Below are 16,416 nucleotides of genomic sequence, written 5' to 3'. Positions count from 1 at the left end.
TTACAACTATCCCTGTAAAAATTAAAATAAATAGTTTTAGGATTCAAGTATTAAACATAAAGATTGTACAAGTATATAGATAAAAAGTAATTAAAACCAAGTTATAATATAAAAAATGGGATTGCATTTAATTTATTTTATTTATATACCTAGGTGAAGCCCCGACCAAATTGCAACGGGAAAATATAGAAATTAAATTTCCAAATAAAATGTTCATCATTTATACATGTTATCATATTTTATCGATGTTGAAGAAGATGTATTAAAATTCAATATAAGAGATAGATTTAAAAAAAAAGAAACAAGTTTAGTGAAAAACATTTAAAAGTTTATTAGTATATCAACATTAAACTTTATTTTTCTTACATTGTAGTTGTATACGGAAGTATAAAAAGACAGATAAAACATCTGTTAGAAATACATATAGAACTTAAGCACAACCAACACACTAATTTCAAAGCTAATTGTACAGAAACTTCTCAGCAGCTAAGTTGTTTTCCCAGGAATAAGAGGCAAGTCAACTTCATCACACCACTCAATATACCTAGTTTCAAAATAAGAAGCCTGTGTTTGGTTCGGCAAATAAGTAAGCCAAAACTCGCCGCCAATTCTCCACTTCAACACACTCCCTTCCATCTCTTTGCTCAGCCTCCACCCAACTTCTTCTCCATATTCATCGCCGCCGATAACCACCGCTCCGCTTTTAGTAAACGCTCTATTTCCCCTCACATATCGCCCTCTCAGTCCATTAACATGCGCATCACCCGTTTCACTTGTGCCCTTCCACGCCCCCACTTCCACACCCGTACCACTATCATGCAAAACCACGTCGAATATGGCTGCGTTGCCTTCCGCCTCTTGGTCCATTCTCCAACTCCTACTCCGCGTCCTCCTCGACGACCTCGCCGACGCTACCACGTTAGAGCCCTGCGACTTCTCCAAACTACCTTTCACAACCTTCTGGACTTCCACTTCGCTCTCTTTGTTCTCCGTCGACCGCCCCAGGCTCAGCCCAGCACAGTAAGTAGCTCCGATCTCCGGGCCAACCCACACCCGGACCCGCGACGGAAAGTGCTTCTCCTCGACGAAATCCACCTCGTCGTTCTGGTTGAAACCTAACCTCGCCACCTGGAGGCGTATGTTGTCCACACGTGCACGAACGTGGATGAACCCGTCGCGGAATCCAACGCTGTACTCTATCTGCACGTGTGCCTCAAGTTGGTGGTGCGCCAGAGCGTAACGGAGAATTGACTCCTTGGCGTCGATGCCGCAGAATTGACTTTTTTTAGCGTTGCTTCGCGCTAGTTTCATGCTCATCACCGGGGAGTAACCCTTCAGAATCCAGAGACCGTGAGCCTCCGTCGCGTAGGAGAATCTGGGAGAAGGCAAAAGCGTTTTTAAACCTAGCCCGGTGCTCAGTTCTTTTATCATGTGAAGTTTTGTTATGATGTAACCGAGGGTGCGCATGAAGCAAAGTTCGGTGTCGACGCCGACGGTGATGAAGAAGGTGCGGAGGATGGAGGCGAGTTTGGACGAGGCCGTTTCGAGGGTGGGAGTGAGGAGGGAGTGGAAGTAGAGGGAGCCGGCTTCCGGGGGCGCGTGGAAGGCGCAGAGCCAGAAGAGGCGCATGGTGAAGACGAGGTTGAAGAAGGTGGAGAGGGACTCCGGTGTGTGGGAGTCCATGATCCATGCGATGGGGTCGGGCTTGAGTTTCTGGAGCTGGGAGCGGGGGCAGGTGCTATCGTGCGCATTGGGTGAGTGGGATATGATTTCTTGGAGCAGTTGGAGGAGGAGAGGGAGGAAGGGGTTTTGTGATGAAAGGTGGCACTTTTCGGAGACCCAGAGAGGCTTGTGGGCGTTGTGTGGGTGAAAGCCTTGCAAGCATACGGTGAAGGTGACCACCGCTTCTGAGTCAGAGCCGGAGGTTCTCTCAGCTTTCAGGTGGATGGAACGAGCTGAGTTGTCCTTCTCTTCACTCGCCAGTTCGAAGACGAGTGGCGAGTCAGACTCGGTCCACTCCACCGAGTTGGGGAGCTCGCATATCCAGGACCAAATATCCATGGTGTTTGGTTGTGGAGTGTATGGGGAAAGCTTAGGTTATGTGAAGAGGGTGAACGGGGTTTTAAGGAGCGAACGAATGATAACGGAGTTGCCAACTTGGAAGCAGTTTGAGCCACGCAGGGATGAGGAACTGGTGGTTGTAAGGGTCGCTTTGTGTCGTATTTGAGGTTTAGTTTGGATTCATTAATGGCGCCACTTTGATTTCATTTTCTCTGTCTTCATCTTCTGCTACTTCTATGGCTGTAGAATTCAGTTCAAATTCTTCATGGCCATGTGATAACTGCATACGTAGACTCATGTTTTGTCACGGTTACATTATGGGGTCTTGCGCCTTACACGTGTGCCCCAGTCAAGTTTCTTTATCAATCAGACAAATCAATATATAAAACAAGTTATTTTTTATTGTCTTTTCTACAACCCTCCAGTCATCTTAGTAAGCATTTTAATAATGAAAAAAAATTTAAAAACATAAACAAATTTTAATTATTTTTTCTTCCATTTTTTTCATCTTTGTAATGCTTATATCACTACAAGAAAATCATGAAATAGAAATTCATTTTTTACCGGTATGGGCGAGGCCGAGACCTTAGAAGACTTGGCCGAAACGACTAAGAGGCCATGAGAAGACTTGGCCAAAAGGCCGAGAGACCGAGACCTTAGAAGACTTGGCCGAGAGGCCGAGACCTTAAAAGACTTGGTCGAAAGGTCGAAACCCTATAAGACTTGGCCGATACCTTATATGACTCGACCAAGGCCAGTGGAATTTGGCCGATGGCCGACCCACACCATGGGAACTTGGCCGACGGCTGATCCCTACTACAGCTAACGCTCAAACCAAGATCAGTGAAGTTAATCTATCATCAAGAATTAGGTAATGCAACCCTAAGCGGGCCCAACAAGGTAGGCCCATTAGAATAATATAAATAGCACGCATTCCAAGGAGTAAGGTATGTCATTTATTACCGTTCACCTACCTAAGAGCTGACCACCCGCTTTATTGACTTGAGCGTCGGAGTGTCTTCGTAGGTACCCCCACCATCCGGTGATTCGCCCGACGACCGAGTGCCGAGTACCGAAGGATAAGCAAGAAGACGAGAAGAATCACAGTTCATCACCCAGTCACCTGCCCGACCGAAGGAAGGAGAAGAAGACTTCAATAGTTCTGTAAGTCACATCTCCCTAGTAGGAACAATTTTTAAAGACCAAAATAATTAGTTGTAATGGTAACTAAATTAGAGATATTTTAGAAACTACAAAAAATTGGTTTCTAAATTAGTTTCTATTATTGTTAAATAGTTAATTAGCAACTAAGGTTTTAGAGACCAAATTTATAAACTAAATAATTAGTAGTTGAAACATTGATTACTAATTAGATACTAATTTAAAAATAATTTAACAATAATAAAAACTAATTTATAAACCAATTTTTTTTAGTTTCTAAAATTATCCAAATCATCCAATTTTTTAATAAAATTGTGTTTGAAATAAGTTTACAATTTTTAAACCTAATGAATATGAGCTATAACCTGACCACATAATATATATGATAAAAATTGTACTTTTCTAATAATTTTATAATGACTTTTTTTTTTTTTATCATTTATTTATGAAGTATGGCCATTTTATTATAATTATTAAAAAAAATACTTTAAGAGATTTCTTTAAATAAATGATTATTTTTTAAAATGTCTCAACCTAAACCTTACCCATTAAAATCTGATTAGAAAAGAATAAACTGAATTTAACTTAACCTGATTAAATTTAATTACATTGAAAAAATATATTAAACTATGGATTTCAAATCACTTGCTTTCCTACTCTTAAAGAAAGTAAACAAAATAAATAAGAAAGAGGACATTTATTAGAGAATAAAACAAAATACATCAGGTCTAAAACTATTATTTTAGAGGCAAAGAATGCACTAGAAGAAGAGCAATTACTCATTAATAGCTATAATATTGTGCATGGTAAATAATAACAATTAAATACTCATTAATGCATCGCCAAGCTTAAAACAAGTTGCCATCAATTTCATTGGCAACGTTTGAAAGTAGTACATATGCAAATGTTTAAAAATGACTAATTTAAGAAAAATACACCTAAAAAGTTTAGATTCATCGTACACTCAACTTTAATATACTCTATTAATAATGTATTCTCATACTCATTATAAGGAAGAAACTTTCAATTAAATAGTTGCAGACAAAAAAAAGACACATTTATACTCTTCTAATCTTTTGCCAACTTCATTATACATTTCACCACACTCAACTATTTTTTTTTTTCGTAACTACGATATTTTGAATATCACTTTATTCTTTTATCATGATATATGTTTTATTAGATCCTCGTCATATTATTCATCTAAATAAGGATGAGTATTTAATACGGTAGCATCGATCTTGTTTCAGTCTCACTGTGTAAAATAATAGTATTTAACATAACAATATTTTTATAAAGCACAATATATACTTAAAAAAAAGGGGAAAAGTGAATAAGAAAGAGTGTATTAATATATAATTTAAAGTGTGATTCTAAGATTTGAAAAATTAACATTATTACTATATTTTAGGAGAAAATTAGACACATACTTAATATAATATTTGTTGACTAAATATATGAAAATAGATAGTTGGAGATTCCAGATTGATTATATAAAAAAATATATCGTAGTATATAAACTAATGTAAATATTTTTTTATTAACACTATAATAAAAAATTTAATACACCAAAATCCGTATGTTTAAAGAAATAACGGTGAAAATAATTTTATATTAAAATAATATAATATATTTTTAAAGTATTAAATATATGGACTCATAAGTCTCTAGCTATATAACATATAAAAATAAAAATAAAAAAAAAAAAATCTAAAATAAAGTGAATAAAAAATATATATATAAGTCTGAATACAAAAATTATTATCTAGCTATGATTTATTATCAAATATTATAATTATCATAACCAATTTATTTTTATAATAATCTATAACCAAATAGTTACTTTTTACTAACCAGCCATGATTTATTAAATTTAATAAAAAATTTAAAATTATAAATTTTTAATTTACAACTCAAATTTAATAATAATATAATGTGCGTGTTAAATTAAAAAATAATTTTATTTTTAAATGATTTAATTGTTATATTTTTAAAAATATTTTTAAATTCAATTGTTATTTTTTAAAATAAAATGATCATATAGAGTGATAATAATACAGTAGTTTAAAAAAAAAAGATCTTTATGTCTTAATTTTTCTAAATTATTTTTATTTATAACTTTTTCTCATTTTCTTGTTATGTGACAAGATGAACATTTATGGATGCCGTATATACTTATCTATTTTTGATATAATAACTTATATTATTGGCTGAAATTTTCTTACTTTTTTAATTAATATTAATCTTTAAAAAATACAAAATAATTTGTGATAATAAATACTATTCTTTTAGTTAGGTTCATTGAGGGGATAACAATGTTTCCAAAAGTTCAGTCTCAAGCTTAGTAATAATAACAGGATCAAAGGCCCATCAAAACTTGATGAATTGGTTTTCATTCTAGTCCATAAATAATCAAAATTACGTGTAGGCGTAATAACAATGAATATACTAATTAATACATCCAAAATTCACTATTTTTCATTATTAGGAAATAGTAACAATAATTTATACTTTTATATACATAGAGACATAACTATTTTGTTTTGCTTGATAAACCTTCTTCAATATATTATGTTAGATAAATTGTAGTGGTGTCCCACAAGTACTGCATGTGAAATATATTACTGTGAGATAATGGTGGTGAAGTGGTACTGGTATAAATAAATTGGTCTTTTATATATGACCATGATTCAAAATTTGTAATTAAAAGTAAAAATCAAAATCACTTTTCTCTGTTATAAATATATATTTTTTATTTGTAACTCTATCATACAATTGTTAATATGTTTGTTGTTTTTTTAATTTTTAATTTTTTAATTGTTGATGTTCGGTTGAGATTGATATAAAAAGATACTTTGAGAATCAAATAAGTAAAATATGCTAAGAGTATATAGTAAAAACTGATTAAAACATATCTTACACCTAGAATAATTTGTTTGTAGTGTTTTAGTCATGGACCTTTTTTCTTATTGTGATGAACCAAATCTATCAAATATTAGTTGCTAATTGATTTATAATCGAATCCCTAATTTACAGAGACATATATTGGTATATTTGAAGAATATCTTTAATAAAATATCTTCCATAAAATCAATGTTAGCTGATCTCTTAGAGATTCATTTAAATTGGATGAGACATAATCATAATTGTCATTGTTGTCATTTATTAAGTGTGTTTTAAATGTATTTTGACGCGATCCGTCTCTAAAATCAAGCAACAGGTCTTCCGGTACATTTTTAAAACTATTTTATAAAATAATTGAAAAATTAGTTATTGGCAAAAAAAAATCTGTAAAACTAGAAAGTTTTTCCATTTATTTATTTTTTTGTAGGAAAGAAATTCTAAAGGAAAATGATGACAAATGAATTGATACAAAAATTGAAAGAGTAAAATGGTAAGTTGGTGAGGTAAGAAAGAAGAGGTTGGAGGAAAGTGGAAGCGGTGAGAGGAAAAAAGGCGTTGGAGGGCTCAAACACGGTTTTCTCGGGCCAGGTGGCTTTGACCATTGGTTGCCGAAAACCGAAGCCGTTCTCGGAAAGAACCCACTTCCCCACACCCCACCCAGCCCATCCCATCCCATGGCTCTCTCTCATTTTCATTTTCATTTTGCTTTCTCTCTAACATTTTTCTTTACCAATTTCTACTGTAACCACATAAACATTTACATATGTCTTCCCACCCTCTTTCACACTTGACACTTGTTCCTCTCTTTCTCCCATAACCCTCTCTTTTCTCTTTCGCCTTCTCTTTCCCATTCATTTCATTTCCAACTCCTTTTCCATGGAGCCCAAGGACGAATTTGAACTCCACCATTTCACTGCACCCACAGGGACCACTTTTTCTCAGTTACTATTCGGAGATGACCATGACCATCACCATCACCATGACCACCACGATGCCACTGCATTGCCTCTTCCTCAGGACCACTCCTCTTACAATCACAACAACCTTTCCCGGTCGCCACTTTTCTCCTTTCACAAGCCACCCAAAATGCTATGCTTTGGAAACCATCAAAACCAACCCCACCTTTCGCTTCCTCCCACCACCGTCACCCCTCAGAAATCTGTCATCACTTCCAGCGATTCCTCTTCTGCTTCCTCCTCCAACTACACCAACACCGGCTTCAATTCCCTACCCAAGTCCACTGTATGTCGCACTTTGTCTCTGTTTTCTTGGTTGGCAACTGGGCTGGGGAATAGTCATGGTGGTGTTGTTCCAATACTATTTTTTTTTTTCATTTTGTCTTTTGTTGAAGAGTTTGCAGAAAAAGCGGAATGGGTTGGGACAAGAGCCAGTGACCAAGGTTGGTGTTGGAGGCCAAAGACAAACTAAGAAGACCAAAGCAGAGAACCCCACCTCAACCGGACATGCAAAGGTGAGGAAAATCAACCATGGATTGCTTGCATGTCGTTTTCTTTTCTGTCTTCACTTTGAACTTAAACTTTTCCAACGCACAGACCCACGGCCTGTCGTTTTCTGATAAAAAATGTCGTGTGCTTTTTAAAAAGTTTTATATCATTGTCTTGTATCATATATAGTTTCATGTAGTTTGACGAAATTATTTGGAATATCAGAGGAAGGAGAAGCTCGGGGAACGAATCGCAGCGTTACAACAGCTTGTTTCTCCCTTCGGCAAGGTAGCCAACATGTTAAAGTTTGAATTTTGTAAATTTGTGTGCTCAATGTGTATGATGAATTGACATTTTTGAATGTTGATCACAACTGCATGTGCAGACAGATACAGCATCAGTGCTTCACGAGGCCATGGGCTATATAAGATTTCTTCATGACCAAGTTCAGGTCCTGTGCTCTCCTTACTTGCAAACTTTGTCTTCCTCAGACCAACACCAGCACGTGAGTCCCATCCCATCTCTCATCATTCTCACATTCTTCTTTATTTTGCAAAGGTTTTAATTCAATTCATGGTTCTGTCTCCATCTTTGACTTTGTGAAAAACTGTTGGTAAATGCAACTGATGTCACAATTACAGCCAAATTTTTGTCACAATCTTTTACATTATGAAAAACGGTAGACAAATGCAGTGACAATTGTGGTTGCAAAAGCAAAACCCCGATACTGTGGATGCAATTGCGTGTTTTAAAAACCTTGATCCTATGATTTATTACTGGGAAACAAAATCTAGAAAAGGTGTGAGTGCAGGGCCCGCTTGATGGGGACAATAGCGCACATATATCACCTTACTTGAAAATGCTGAGGCTGGTTTTGGGTGACTGAACAGAGTCAACACTGTGACACTTTGCCATTTAAGGTAACTCTTGATGACTGAAGATATTTGTTGTGTGTGCGTTATTTCAGGGGGACGGAGAAAACAATGAAGAGGAAGTGAAGAAGGAGTTGAGGAGTAGGGGTCTGTGCTTGATCCCTGTGGGATGCACCGTACACGTGGCGAGTAGCAACGGTGCTGATTTCTGGTCACCTGGTGCAATAGGGAAGAAGGTTTCACCATCATCAAGCAAGCAGTGAAAAGAAACGAAGATGAATGAATCCTTTTCAAAATTTGTAGCCTTTTGGGAAATGGGTTCCTATGTCTGCCCAAATTGGAGTTGTACTCAATATGACAGCTTATATGGAGATGGATGGTTAAGGAGGTAAACTGCAGGAAATGGAAAAGAGTGATAACAATTAACAAGAGTGGTTCAAAGTTCACACATGGGGTACAAATCAGAGGTCATGATTTTGTCCTTAAATATGTAACATCTCTTTTGGGGGTCCTTTTGTCAGGACATCTATATCTATATATTATCATTATTCTATACAAGGAACCAACCAAATATTTTATCTAGGATTTAGGGATGTGTGGCCTTCAACCCTCAACTAGGACTCTAGGATTCCTTATTATATATTTTCTCTGTAAATTTCGCTAATCAAATTATATATTCCATAACACACAATAATCTACTCTTTGGTTTCCTTAAAATTTCACCTCTGTTTACATAAACAACATCATTGAAACAATCGTATTAGCGTATTTTATTGTAGGTGTCGTCATATGTGACGGGGTTTTTTGTGGTTGTGTTTGGAGTCTTGTACAAAATAATGGTGGTGCAAAATCGTCACTGTTGGTGCAATACGCGTGATCGTGACTTCATTGGTATGAGTGTGATATCGGAGTTAATATAGGCCAAATCACCATTTGTGATTTTTGCATCTTTTACTTTGTTTCTTATTATCTATACACTCACGCACTTTCTTCTTTCGTTAATAAGTAGTTAGTTAGCCTTCGTTTCTTCTAGATTTTTCACTTTAACGTTTTGCATTGTATTAATTTATATTCACGCAAAAACAAATGAATGGAAATTTTAGATGATTGAAAGAAAGGTTAACATGAAATGCAGTTCTAAAAGGAGAAGAATCCAAATGGCAAAATAGTTTCACTTCCCTTAAGAATTGAGAGTTTATATATTCCCTTAATGCGTATTTTCAGGATAAAACCGTGACGAAACACTGACCTTCAAAGTGAAATACCTCGAATACGGTGATTAACCCTAACAATGTGGTTGTCCAACCGACTTGAGGTCGGACCGACTTGAGGTCGGAACAATGACTTCCACCGTGCCGATTCATCTCCTAGAACCGGAAGAAACCGTGCCGATTCATCTCCTAGAATCGGAAGAAAGGATTATTGTTTCTCAGTTTCATTTTGATTGTTTGATTTTAAAAAAGATATTTCTCTTTAACTATTATTTTCAAAACTGAGAGTAAGCAAGAAGTGATAAAATTGCTACATTTGTACATAAAATCGTTAATATTAGGACTGTGGAAAGTTGGTGAAGAAGAATGGAATTTGAAAGATATTCGATGTTTAAAGATGGACACGGTGTTCGAAGAAAAAGAGTGGAGAAGATGAAAACGATGAATTGAAGAGATGGTGGTAAGTTGTAACTTTGGGGAAATTAATTGTGTATGTTTTTATTTATGAATCTATGCAGAATTTGTTTTAAACTAAGCATACTGTTGGAGTTATTAATTACCTTGCTTTTTTGACCTGGGTGCGCGTGTTTTTTGTACTACAACAACTCATTGCAACTATAGAACAATGCATTCTCATTTATAACTATCTTTTCTCTCTCTTTAGTATTTGATCTAGTAAATAATACATTTAATGTTTTTTTTTAACTCAAGCAATAGAAACATGTACTAAAATTGGTGCAAGAGTTATCAATTAATGTATACAACTTGGGAACATAAAAGTGAAGGTCGTTCTGAAAAAGATTGGTTATACTCTACTTGTTTACCGTGTAAAAATAAACACTCAAAACAAAGGTTTCATTCACACACACAAAATTAGAAAACTAAAATACACTTATTTATCGTGGGACCATTAGTGAATATTCAGATAATATACGTCATCTTCTCCCACCTTCAATAACGTAGCCTTAAGTTTCTGAGTCATTGAGAAAAATTATATAAGAAAACAAAGTTATGAGTTTTTTTTTCCCGTGGAGAGTTGGTGAGATTCATCTCATTGTCCATACTAAGGAACTTGACTTGGTGGATTACCTTCATAAAATCCCTTATCTTGGAACACAAATATTACATAGTGGACTTTAAGCCTAACTCAATCCCATAAAACCGATTTATAAGATTGAGGTTTACACCCACTTATATACAATGAAATGTTCTTATCTCTATGAGATGTGAGATCTCAAACACACCCCCTCACGCTGAGAGTGATAGATAGAAGCTCGTGCGTGGGATAACATATCATGGATGGTGGCCTGATAAACCCAACAAATACTTGCTAGGATAGGCTCGAAATGACTCTGATACCATATTACAAAGTGAACTTTAAGCCTAACTCAACCCCATAAAACCGACTCATAAGGTTGAGGTTTGCACCCACTTATATAGTCGATGTGGGATCTCCAACACACCCCCTCATGCCGAGAGTGTTTGTTGGGTTTATCAGACCACCACCCATAATATGTTATCCCACGCACGAGCTTCTATCTATCACTCTCGGCGTGAGGGGGGTGTGATGGAGATCCCACATCAACTAAAGATGAGGACAATTCATTGTATATAAGTAGGTGTAATCCTCAATCCTATGAACTGGTTTTATAGGCCGATTTTATGGGGTTGAGTTAGGCCTAAAGTCCACTTCTTAACAACAAATAATTTTTTCTACCTCCATATAAACTATAGACAACAACAAATAAGAGGATATCCCATTCTATTTTCTTAAACATGAACCAGGAAACATAGTTTTGGTTATAATAAATTTTTGGAATACTATGTAGTACAACATTCATGTTTATCCACGTGCAACACTTCCCATATATTGTAAGGTTTAGAACAAGTGAACAAGACACCCGTGAGTCAATTTTCATAGTGGATTTGCAACACTTTTCTTTTAAACAAAATGTTCTTGGTTAGTATTTTCCTTAAGGAAAACTATACTTTCACATGTCTTAGAGTTTAACGACTTTTGATTTGTTAGTTTTAGAAAAAAAAGGGTAAATTTTAAATAAAAAAACAAAATTTATAATTAAATGATATAAAAATGATTAAAATAATATTATTATTGGTCGTTTAGTGGACTTAGTAAAAGAGTTGAATGTCAAGGTATAAGATTCTCTGATAAACATTACTTTCCATACCTTAACCTTTGGTGAAATGTTATTTCTCCACAACTATATATAAATAGTTGATCATGTTCCTTGCTCCAAATTTCATTCTTGATTATATATTTATAAATCTATCATTTACTTTTCTTGTAGAACAATGAGCTAAGTATTTATAATTACCTTGATATCGTATTTTGCATTGAGATTTTTGTAGTTTTTCTCTAAATTTTTTTATTGAATAAATTTATCAAAATATTTCAGTTGGATTGAATTTGAGAGTTCTCATCATATAGATCTTATTTACAAATTCCATACGAACTCATTATATAGTTTGATACTTCCTTCTTCTTTTTTTACACAATTGATGTATTACACACTTTCTAAATATATAAAACTAAAATTCTGTAGTTTTGTATTTATATTTTCCAAAATTTGATAAAAAAATTCTCACAAGCAGTAAACATAGAAAAAATTATTAGATTGAAAAATCATATTATGTAAAAATTCGTTGATGGTGTAAATTGATCAACAAATTAACATGTTTTAATAGGAATATTAGAGTTTTCAATACATGTTAACACCTTTAGTAAGTTTTTTTTTATAGCTGAATTAGGTTAATTAGTGCGAATTAAGGGTGATAATACGGAGTTGGTCATGCGGGTGGGTCCGTGAGCCGCTACCAAAAAATGCAAAGCGAGTTTAATAATCTAATCCGTTAATCCGTTTTGATCCGCTCTATATAACCCGCAACCCACGCGGGTTAATAGCAGGAACAAATTTACTTGCTGACCCATATAAATAAAAAAATAGTTATTAAATTTTTTGTAAAAAAAAATCATGACACTCTCATACTAACTTTTTTTTTTCTGCAAAAGAGTACTCAGCTTTAAATAATTTTTTAATCATGATATTAATATGAATTATACATAGTTGAAAATAATTGGTAACAAGCTTTAAAAATTGCCTTATAACAATCGACTTACTGAACTGAAAATAACAGTTTTGATTCCTGCACCCAAAAATTTGAACATGCACTCTATTAGTGAGGGGAAATGATAAATATATTAATAATTTGGTATTCCAGAATACAATCGTGGATTTGGATTTATAAAACAATTTTCTAGAATAATTTCTCCAGAATATGCTTCTAGATTTTTATTTTCTAGAATATTTTTTGCAGATATGTTTCTAGATTTTTTTTTTCAGAATGTATTATTTGTATTTTAGATTTGACTTTTCTGGGTTTTCAATTTTGTTCTAAAATTTCATTTTCTGAATGAAAAAGAATATATTTTCCAGAATATATTTTTCAGTTTTGAATTTTCAATTCCAGGAGAATTATAGAATTTCAAAAATTGATAGGTTCAGGTTAGAATTGGTTGGGTGCAGAAAGAAAAAGCTCAGAAAAAGACAACACACCGAAAGCCCATTACTTGTAAAGTCAATTAAAAAAGTTATTAGGCTTTCTCTAATGATATGGGCCTAATGTGCAGATAAACCCATCTTTCATGACGAGACTGAGCCCATCTTTCGTCTTAATTATATATCTATTCCATGACTGTTTCTTCCTGCACCTCCATATCTTCTTCTGCCACCTCCATACACAACATGAAAATACATTTTTGTCCTTCTTGTGTCACTCCCATAGAGTAGTTTCCGGATTATGTAATCCAAAGAATAATCATGCATCTAAAAAATGACTTTTGGATTATGTAATCCGGTAGCTAATTACAAATTTAAAAAATGACTTCCGAATTACGTAATCCGAAATATTATAAAGAGACACTTTTGGAAATTTGAAAACTTATGGAATTGCAAGAAGGAACAGTCCTATTCCTTTTTTAAAGTCCGTGTAAACCCAAAATATGTTTCATATACTTTTATATTATGAATTAAAGCACGTAAATTATAATGAAAAACCTTCAGTTCTTTTCTTATGGTTAAAATGTTTGTTTCAAGATTTTATATTCTTGATAATGTAATGGATAGAAATATTATAATTGAAAATTTATTCCTAGGCATGTCTAAAAATATTTTTGGTTAGTTTTTTTTTTTATATTTCCAAGAATACTTTCTAAATTTTAAACTAATTAAAATATAAAATAAATAAAAATTGTACTGGAGGTTATAAAGTCACCCATAAAAATATCATTTACTCATTCCTTAACACAACAATAAAAATTATACAGATAAAGAGATGTAGTTTATTGAGAACAAAACATATCCAAAAATATACATGATTTTTATAATCTTCTGATAAACAGAGAAATATAAATTTCATTTTTATATTTTCGAAAATGTAAAAGTTGCGTGAAAAAAGCGTTAAGTTCTTCCTTCCTACACTCTCACCTAGATATCCACTCCATTTTTTTCTTTATCTAAATTATTTAATCTACAATACTTTATCTTTACTTCTAAATTAAAATTAAATACAATTAAAATGATCATTATCACACTTTAAATTATTTATTGTAAATTAAAAATAATTAATGTACATTATAAAAAAATTATGAAATAGAAACTAATTTTTAGAGACCAAAATAATTAGTTGCAATAGTAACTAATTTAAAAACCATTTTAAAAACAAACAAAAAAATTGATTTCTAAATTAGTTTTTATTATTTGTTAAATAGTTTTTAAATTGGTATCTAATTAGCAATCAAGATTTTAGAAACCAAATTTAGAAACTAAATAATTGGTAGTTAAAAGCTTGATTGCTAATTAGATACCAATTTAAAAATTATTTAACAATAATAGAAACTAATTTAGAAATCAATTTTTTATTTAGTTTCTAAAATTGTCTCTAATTTAGTTACTATTTTAACTAATTATTTTAGTCTTTAAAAATTGGTTTTTATTTTATGATTTTCTTGTCTGATATGATTAAAATATTTATTTATTTATTATGAATTTCATAACAGTTTAACAAGTACTTTAGTACTTTAGTTTGATTACAAAGTTAGCCTTCATTAACGCCAAATTGTCTTGTTTTTTAGACAACTTTTTTCTTTGATACCTTAACAATGCAATGAATTTAATTTAATTAAGGAAAACTTTTTAAAAGTAGTAGGTAAGGTGATCAATAGAGTAATACAAATTTAAATCAATTATAATATGATCACAAGATTTTTAAAAAACTTCTGTCGATCATTCAAAAAGTTATAGGATACAAAATATTTGGATTCATGCTTCATGCTGCATGCTGCTCTTCAATTTATATTCCATGACATGGAATTTTGCAGATGATATGAAATTTGGTAGATATTACTCAATGCAAGATGAACTCGGTTTAGTCATACAAAAGAAAGAAGATTAATTCAATAAGTGAAAGGCAGTGATGTTGGGACCATAAATACAAATTTGAGTCAAATTAAAAATTAAATGCACAGACATACTTCAAAAGTGGCTTTCTTGCTGAGATGTCTGCTGCAGTTTTCAATAATAACCATTCTTACACATTTCTCCTGCATGACATCAGAAACTGATACGTAGCAACGTGAAGCCAAGAAATTTGATCCTCAGGAGTCAGCAGCCACTAAGTCAATTTGGATTGGTTTTAACCAATTCATTGATTGAGTGTAAATGCAGATGTGAATACTGAATTGACCTAAAAGTAGTTTGCTTAAAAGAATTGTTTTGAATGTCATTATGTCAATATTGTCTGTCATGTTTGACTTATATACATATATGAATAATGGCAATGTATAGATATGAGAATGGATTCTGAGTCTGAAGCCTATATAGACTGCTGAGATGGTGTTAGACCAATGACTGGGGATGTTGATCAATCTATGAAAATGCTGAGAGTAAACAACAGACCAATTCAAACTCAATTCCCAGTCTTTTCCAATACCAATTAAGAATTCACTTCACTTCTCATTTTGGACTATGTAACAACAACAAAAAATAGATATATATTCTTTGCAGGACTAGTTTTAGCATTCTTATTCTTTATGGAGGAAGTGGAAGAAGAAAACAGTGTGTGGCTACATGATAAGTATTTATAAAGGCATTGTCCCAAGATAAGATTAATGCATGACTTCATGGTAACGTGAGTTATATTGTTTTTTATGTATGTATTTAAACCTAAAAGAAGAAGACACGTGATATTGTAAACTATGTTAACTTGGTTTTTGAAAAACATGGACAACTTTTGTTTTCCACACCTTTTACCGAGTCTTATTTGAAGACTATAAATTATTTTATCTTCAGTCTTATATCTAATTCAATTCACTGCAAATACTGATAACCTTCAAATTCTGCTACCATACCTAGGTCCCCACAAAACCGAAGTAAGACACAAAAATGTCTTTGTTTTCAACCTTCACACGCACACATCCAATATATAAATATGACATTAATCTTGGATCAGTACTTGTCATTTTTTGGTATATCTGTGCAGATTAAGAGGGTAGTTAGCAGCTACAAAAATGAAGGGTTACTCTCTTGTAGTGGCATTTTTCACCCTCTTCGTGCTCTTGCTCTCATACTCCAACTATGTTGAGGCCAGAAAATCTCTCAAAGATCAATATTCTTCACCTTCCTTCATTGCTTTATTCATCAATCGGGCTTATTCTGGACCTAGTCACAGAGGGCGAGGTCATTG

General features: G+C 33.3%; 2 protein-coding genes across 3 annotated transcripts; one reads left to right on the top strand and one right to left on the bottom strand.

The window, feature by feature from the left end:
- Nucleotides 1-306: 306 nt before the first annotated feature.
- Nucleotides 307-2,467, bottom strand: LOC137827815 (uncharacterized). The gene has a single exon (XM_068634155.1). The coding sequence runs from the start codon at nucleotides 2,059-2,061 to the stop codon at nucleotides 487-489; it is 1,575 nt and encodes a 524-aa protein (XP_068490256.1). The 5' UTR covers nucleotides 2,062-2,467; the 3' UTR covers nucleotides 307-486.
- A 4,240-nt stretch (nucleotides 2,468-6,707) lies between these two features.
- Nucleotides 6,708-9,025, top strand: LOC137828949 (transcription factor bHLH113). Of its 2 annotated transcripts, none has more exons than XM_068635720.1 (5): nucleotides 6,708-7,368; nucleotides 7,487-7,597; nucleotides 7,797-7,859; nucleotides 7,957-8,076; nucleotides 8,539-9,025. In XM_068635720.1, exons 1-5 carry the CDS (start codon nucleotides 7,003-7,005, stop codon nucleotides 8,704-8,706), a joined length of 828 nt encoding a protein of 275 aa, XP_068491821.1. In that variant the 5' UTR covers nucleotides 6,708-7,002; the 3' UTR covers nucleotides 8,707-9,025. The 2 variants fall into 2 exon arrangements, with proteins under 2 accessions (XP_068491821.1, XP_068491820.1); XM_068635719.1 differs by having other exon boundaries at nucleotides 6,867-7,368; nucleotides 7,478-7,597.
- The last annotated feature ends 7,391 nt before the right edge of the window (nucleotides 9,026-16,416 follow it).

The sequence above is a fragment of the Phaseolus vulgaris genome, chromosome 7 (genome assembly GCF_000499845.2).
Source record: "Phaseolus vulgaris cultivar G19833 chromosome 7, P. vulgaris v2.0, whole genome shotgun sequence".
NCBI classification, from domain to species: Eukaryota; Viridiplantae; Streptophyta; class Magnoliopsida; order Fabales; family Fabaceae; genus Phaseolus; species Phaseolus vulgaris.
Note: the sequence above shows the minus strand (reverse complement) of the source record. Positions and strands in the feature narration are given on the sequence as shown.

Bases quoted from the DNA above. Each gene is read 5' to 3' on its own strand.
- LOC137827815 (XM_068634155.1), bottom strand. From the start codon at position 2,061: ATGGATATTTGGTCCTGGATATGCGAGCTCCCCAACTCGGTGGAGTGG.
- LOC137828949 (XM_068635719.1), top strand. From the start codon at position 7,003: ATGGAGCCCAAGGACGAATTTGAACTCCACCATTTCACTGCACCCACA. The intron at 7,598-7,796 runs GTGAGGAAAATC...TTGGAATATCAG, and splicing joins CCTCAACCGGACATGCAAAG to AGGAAGGAGAAGCTCGGGGA. The intron at 7,860-7,956 runs GTAGCCAACATG...CTGCATGTGCAG, and splicing joins TTGTTTCTCCCTTCGGCAAG to ACAGATACAGCATCAGTGCT.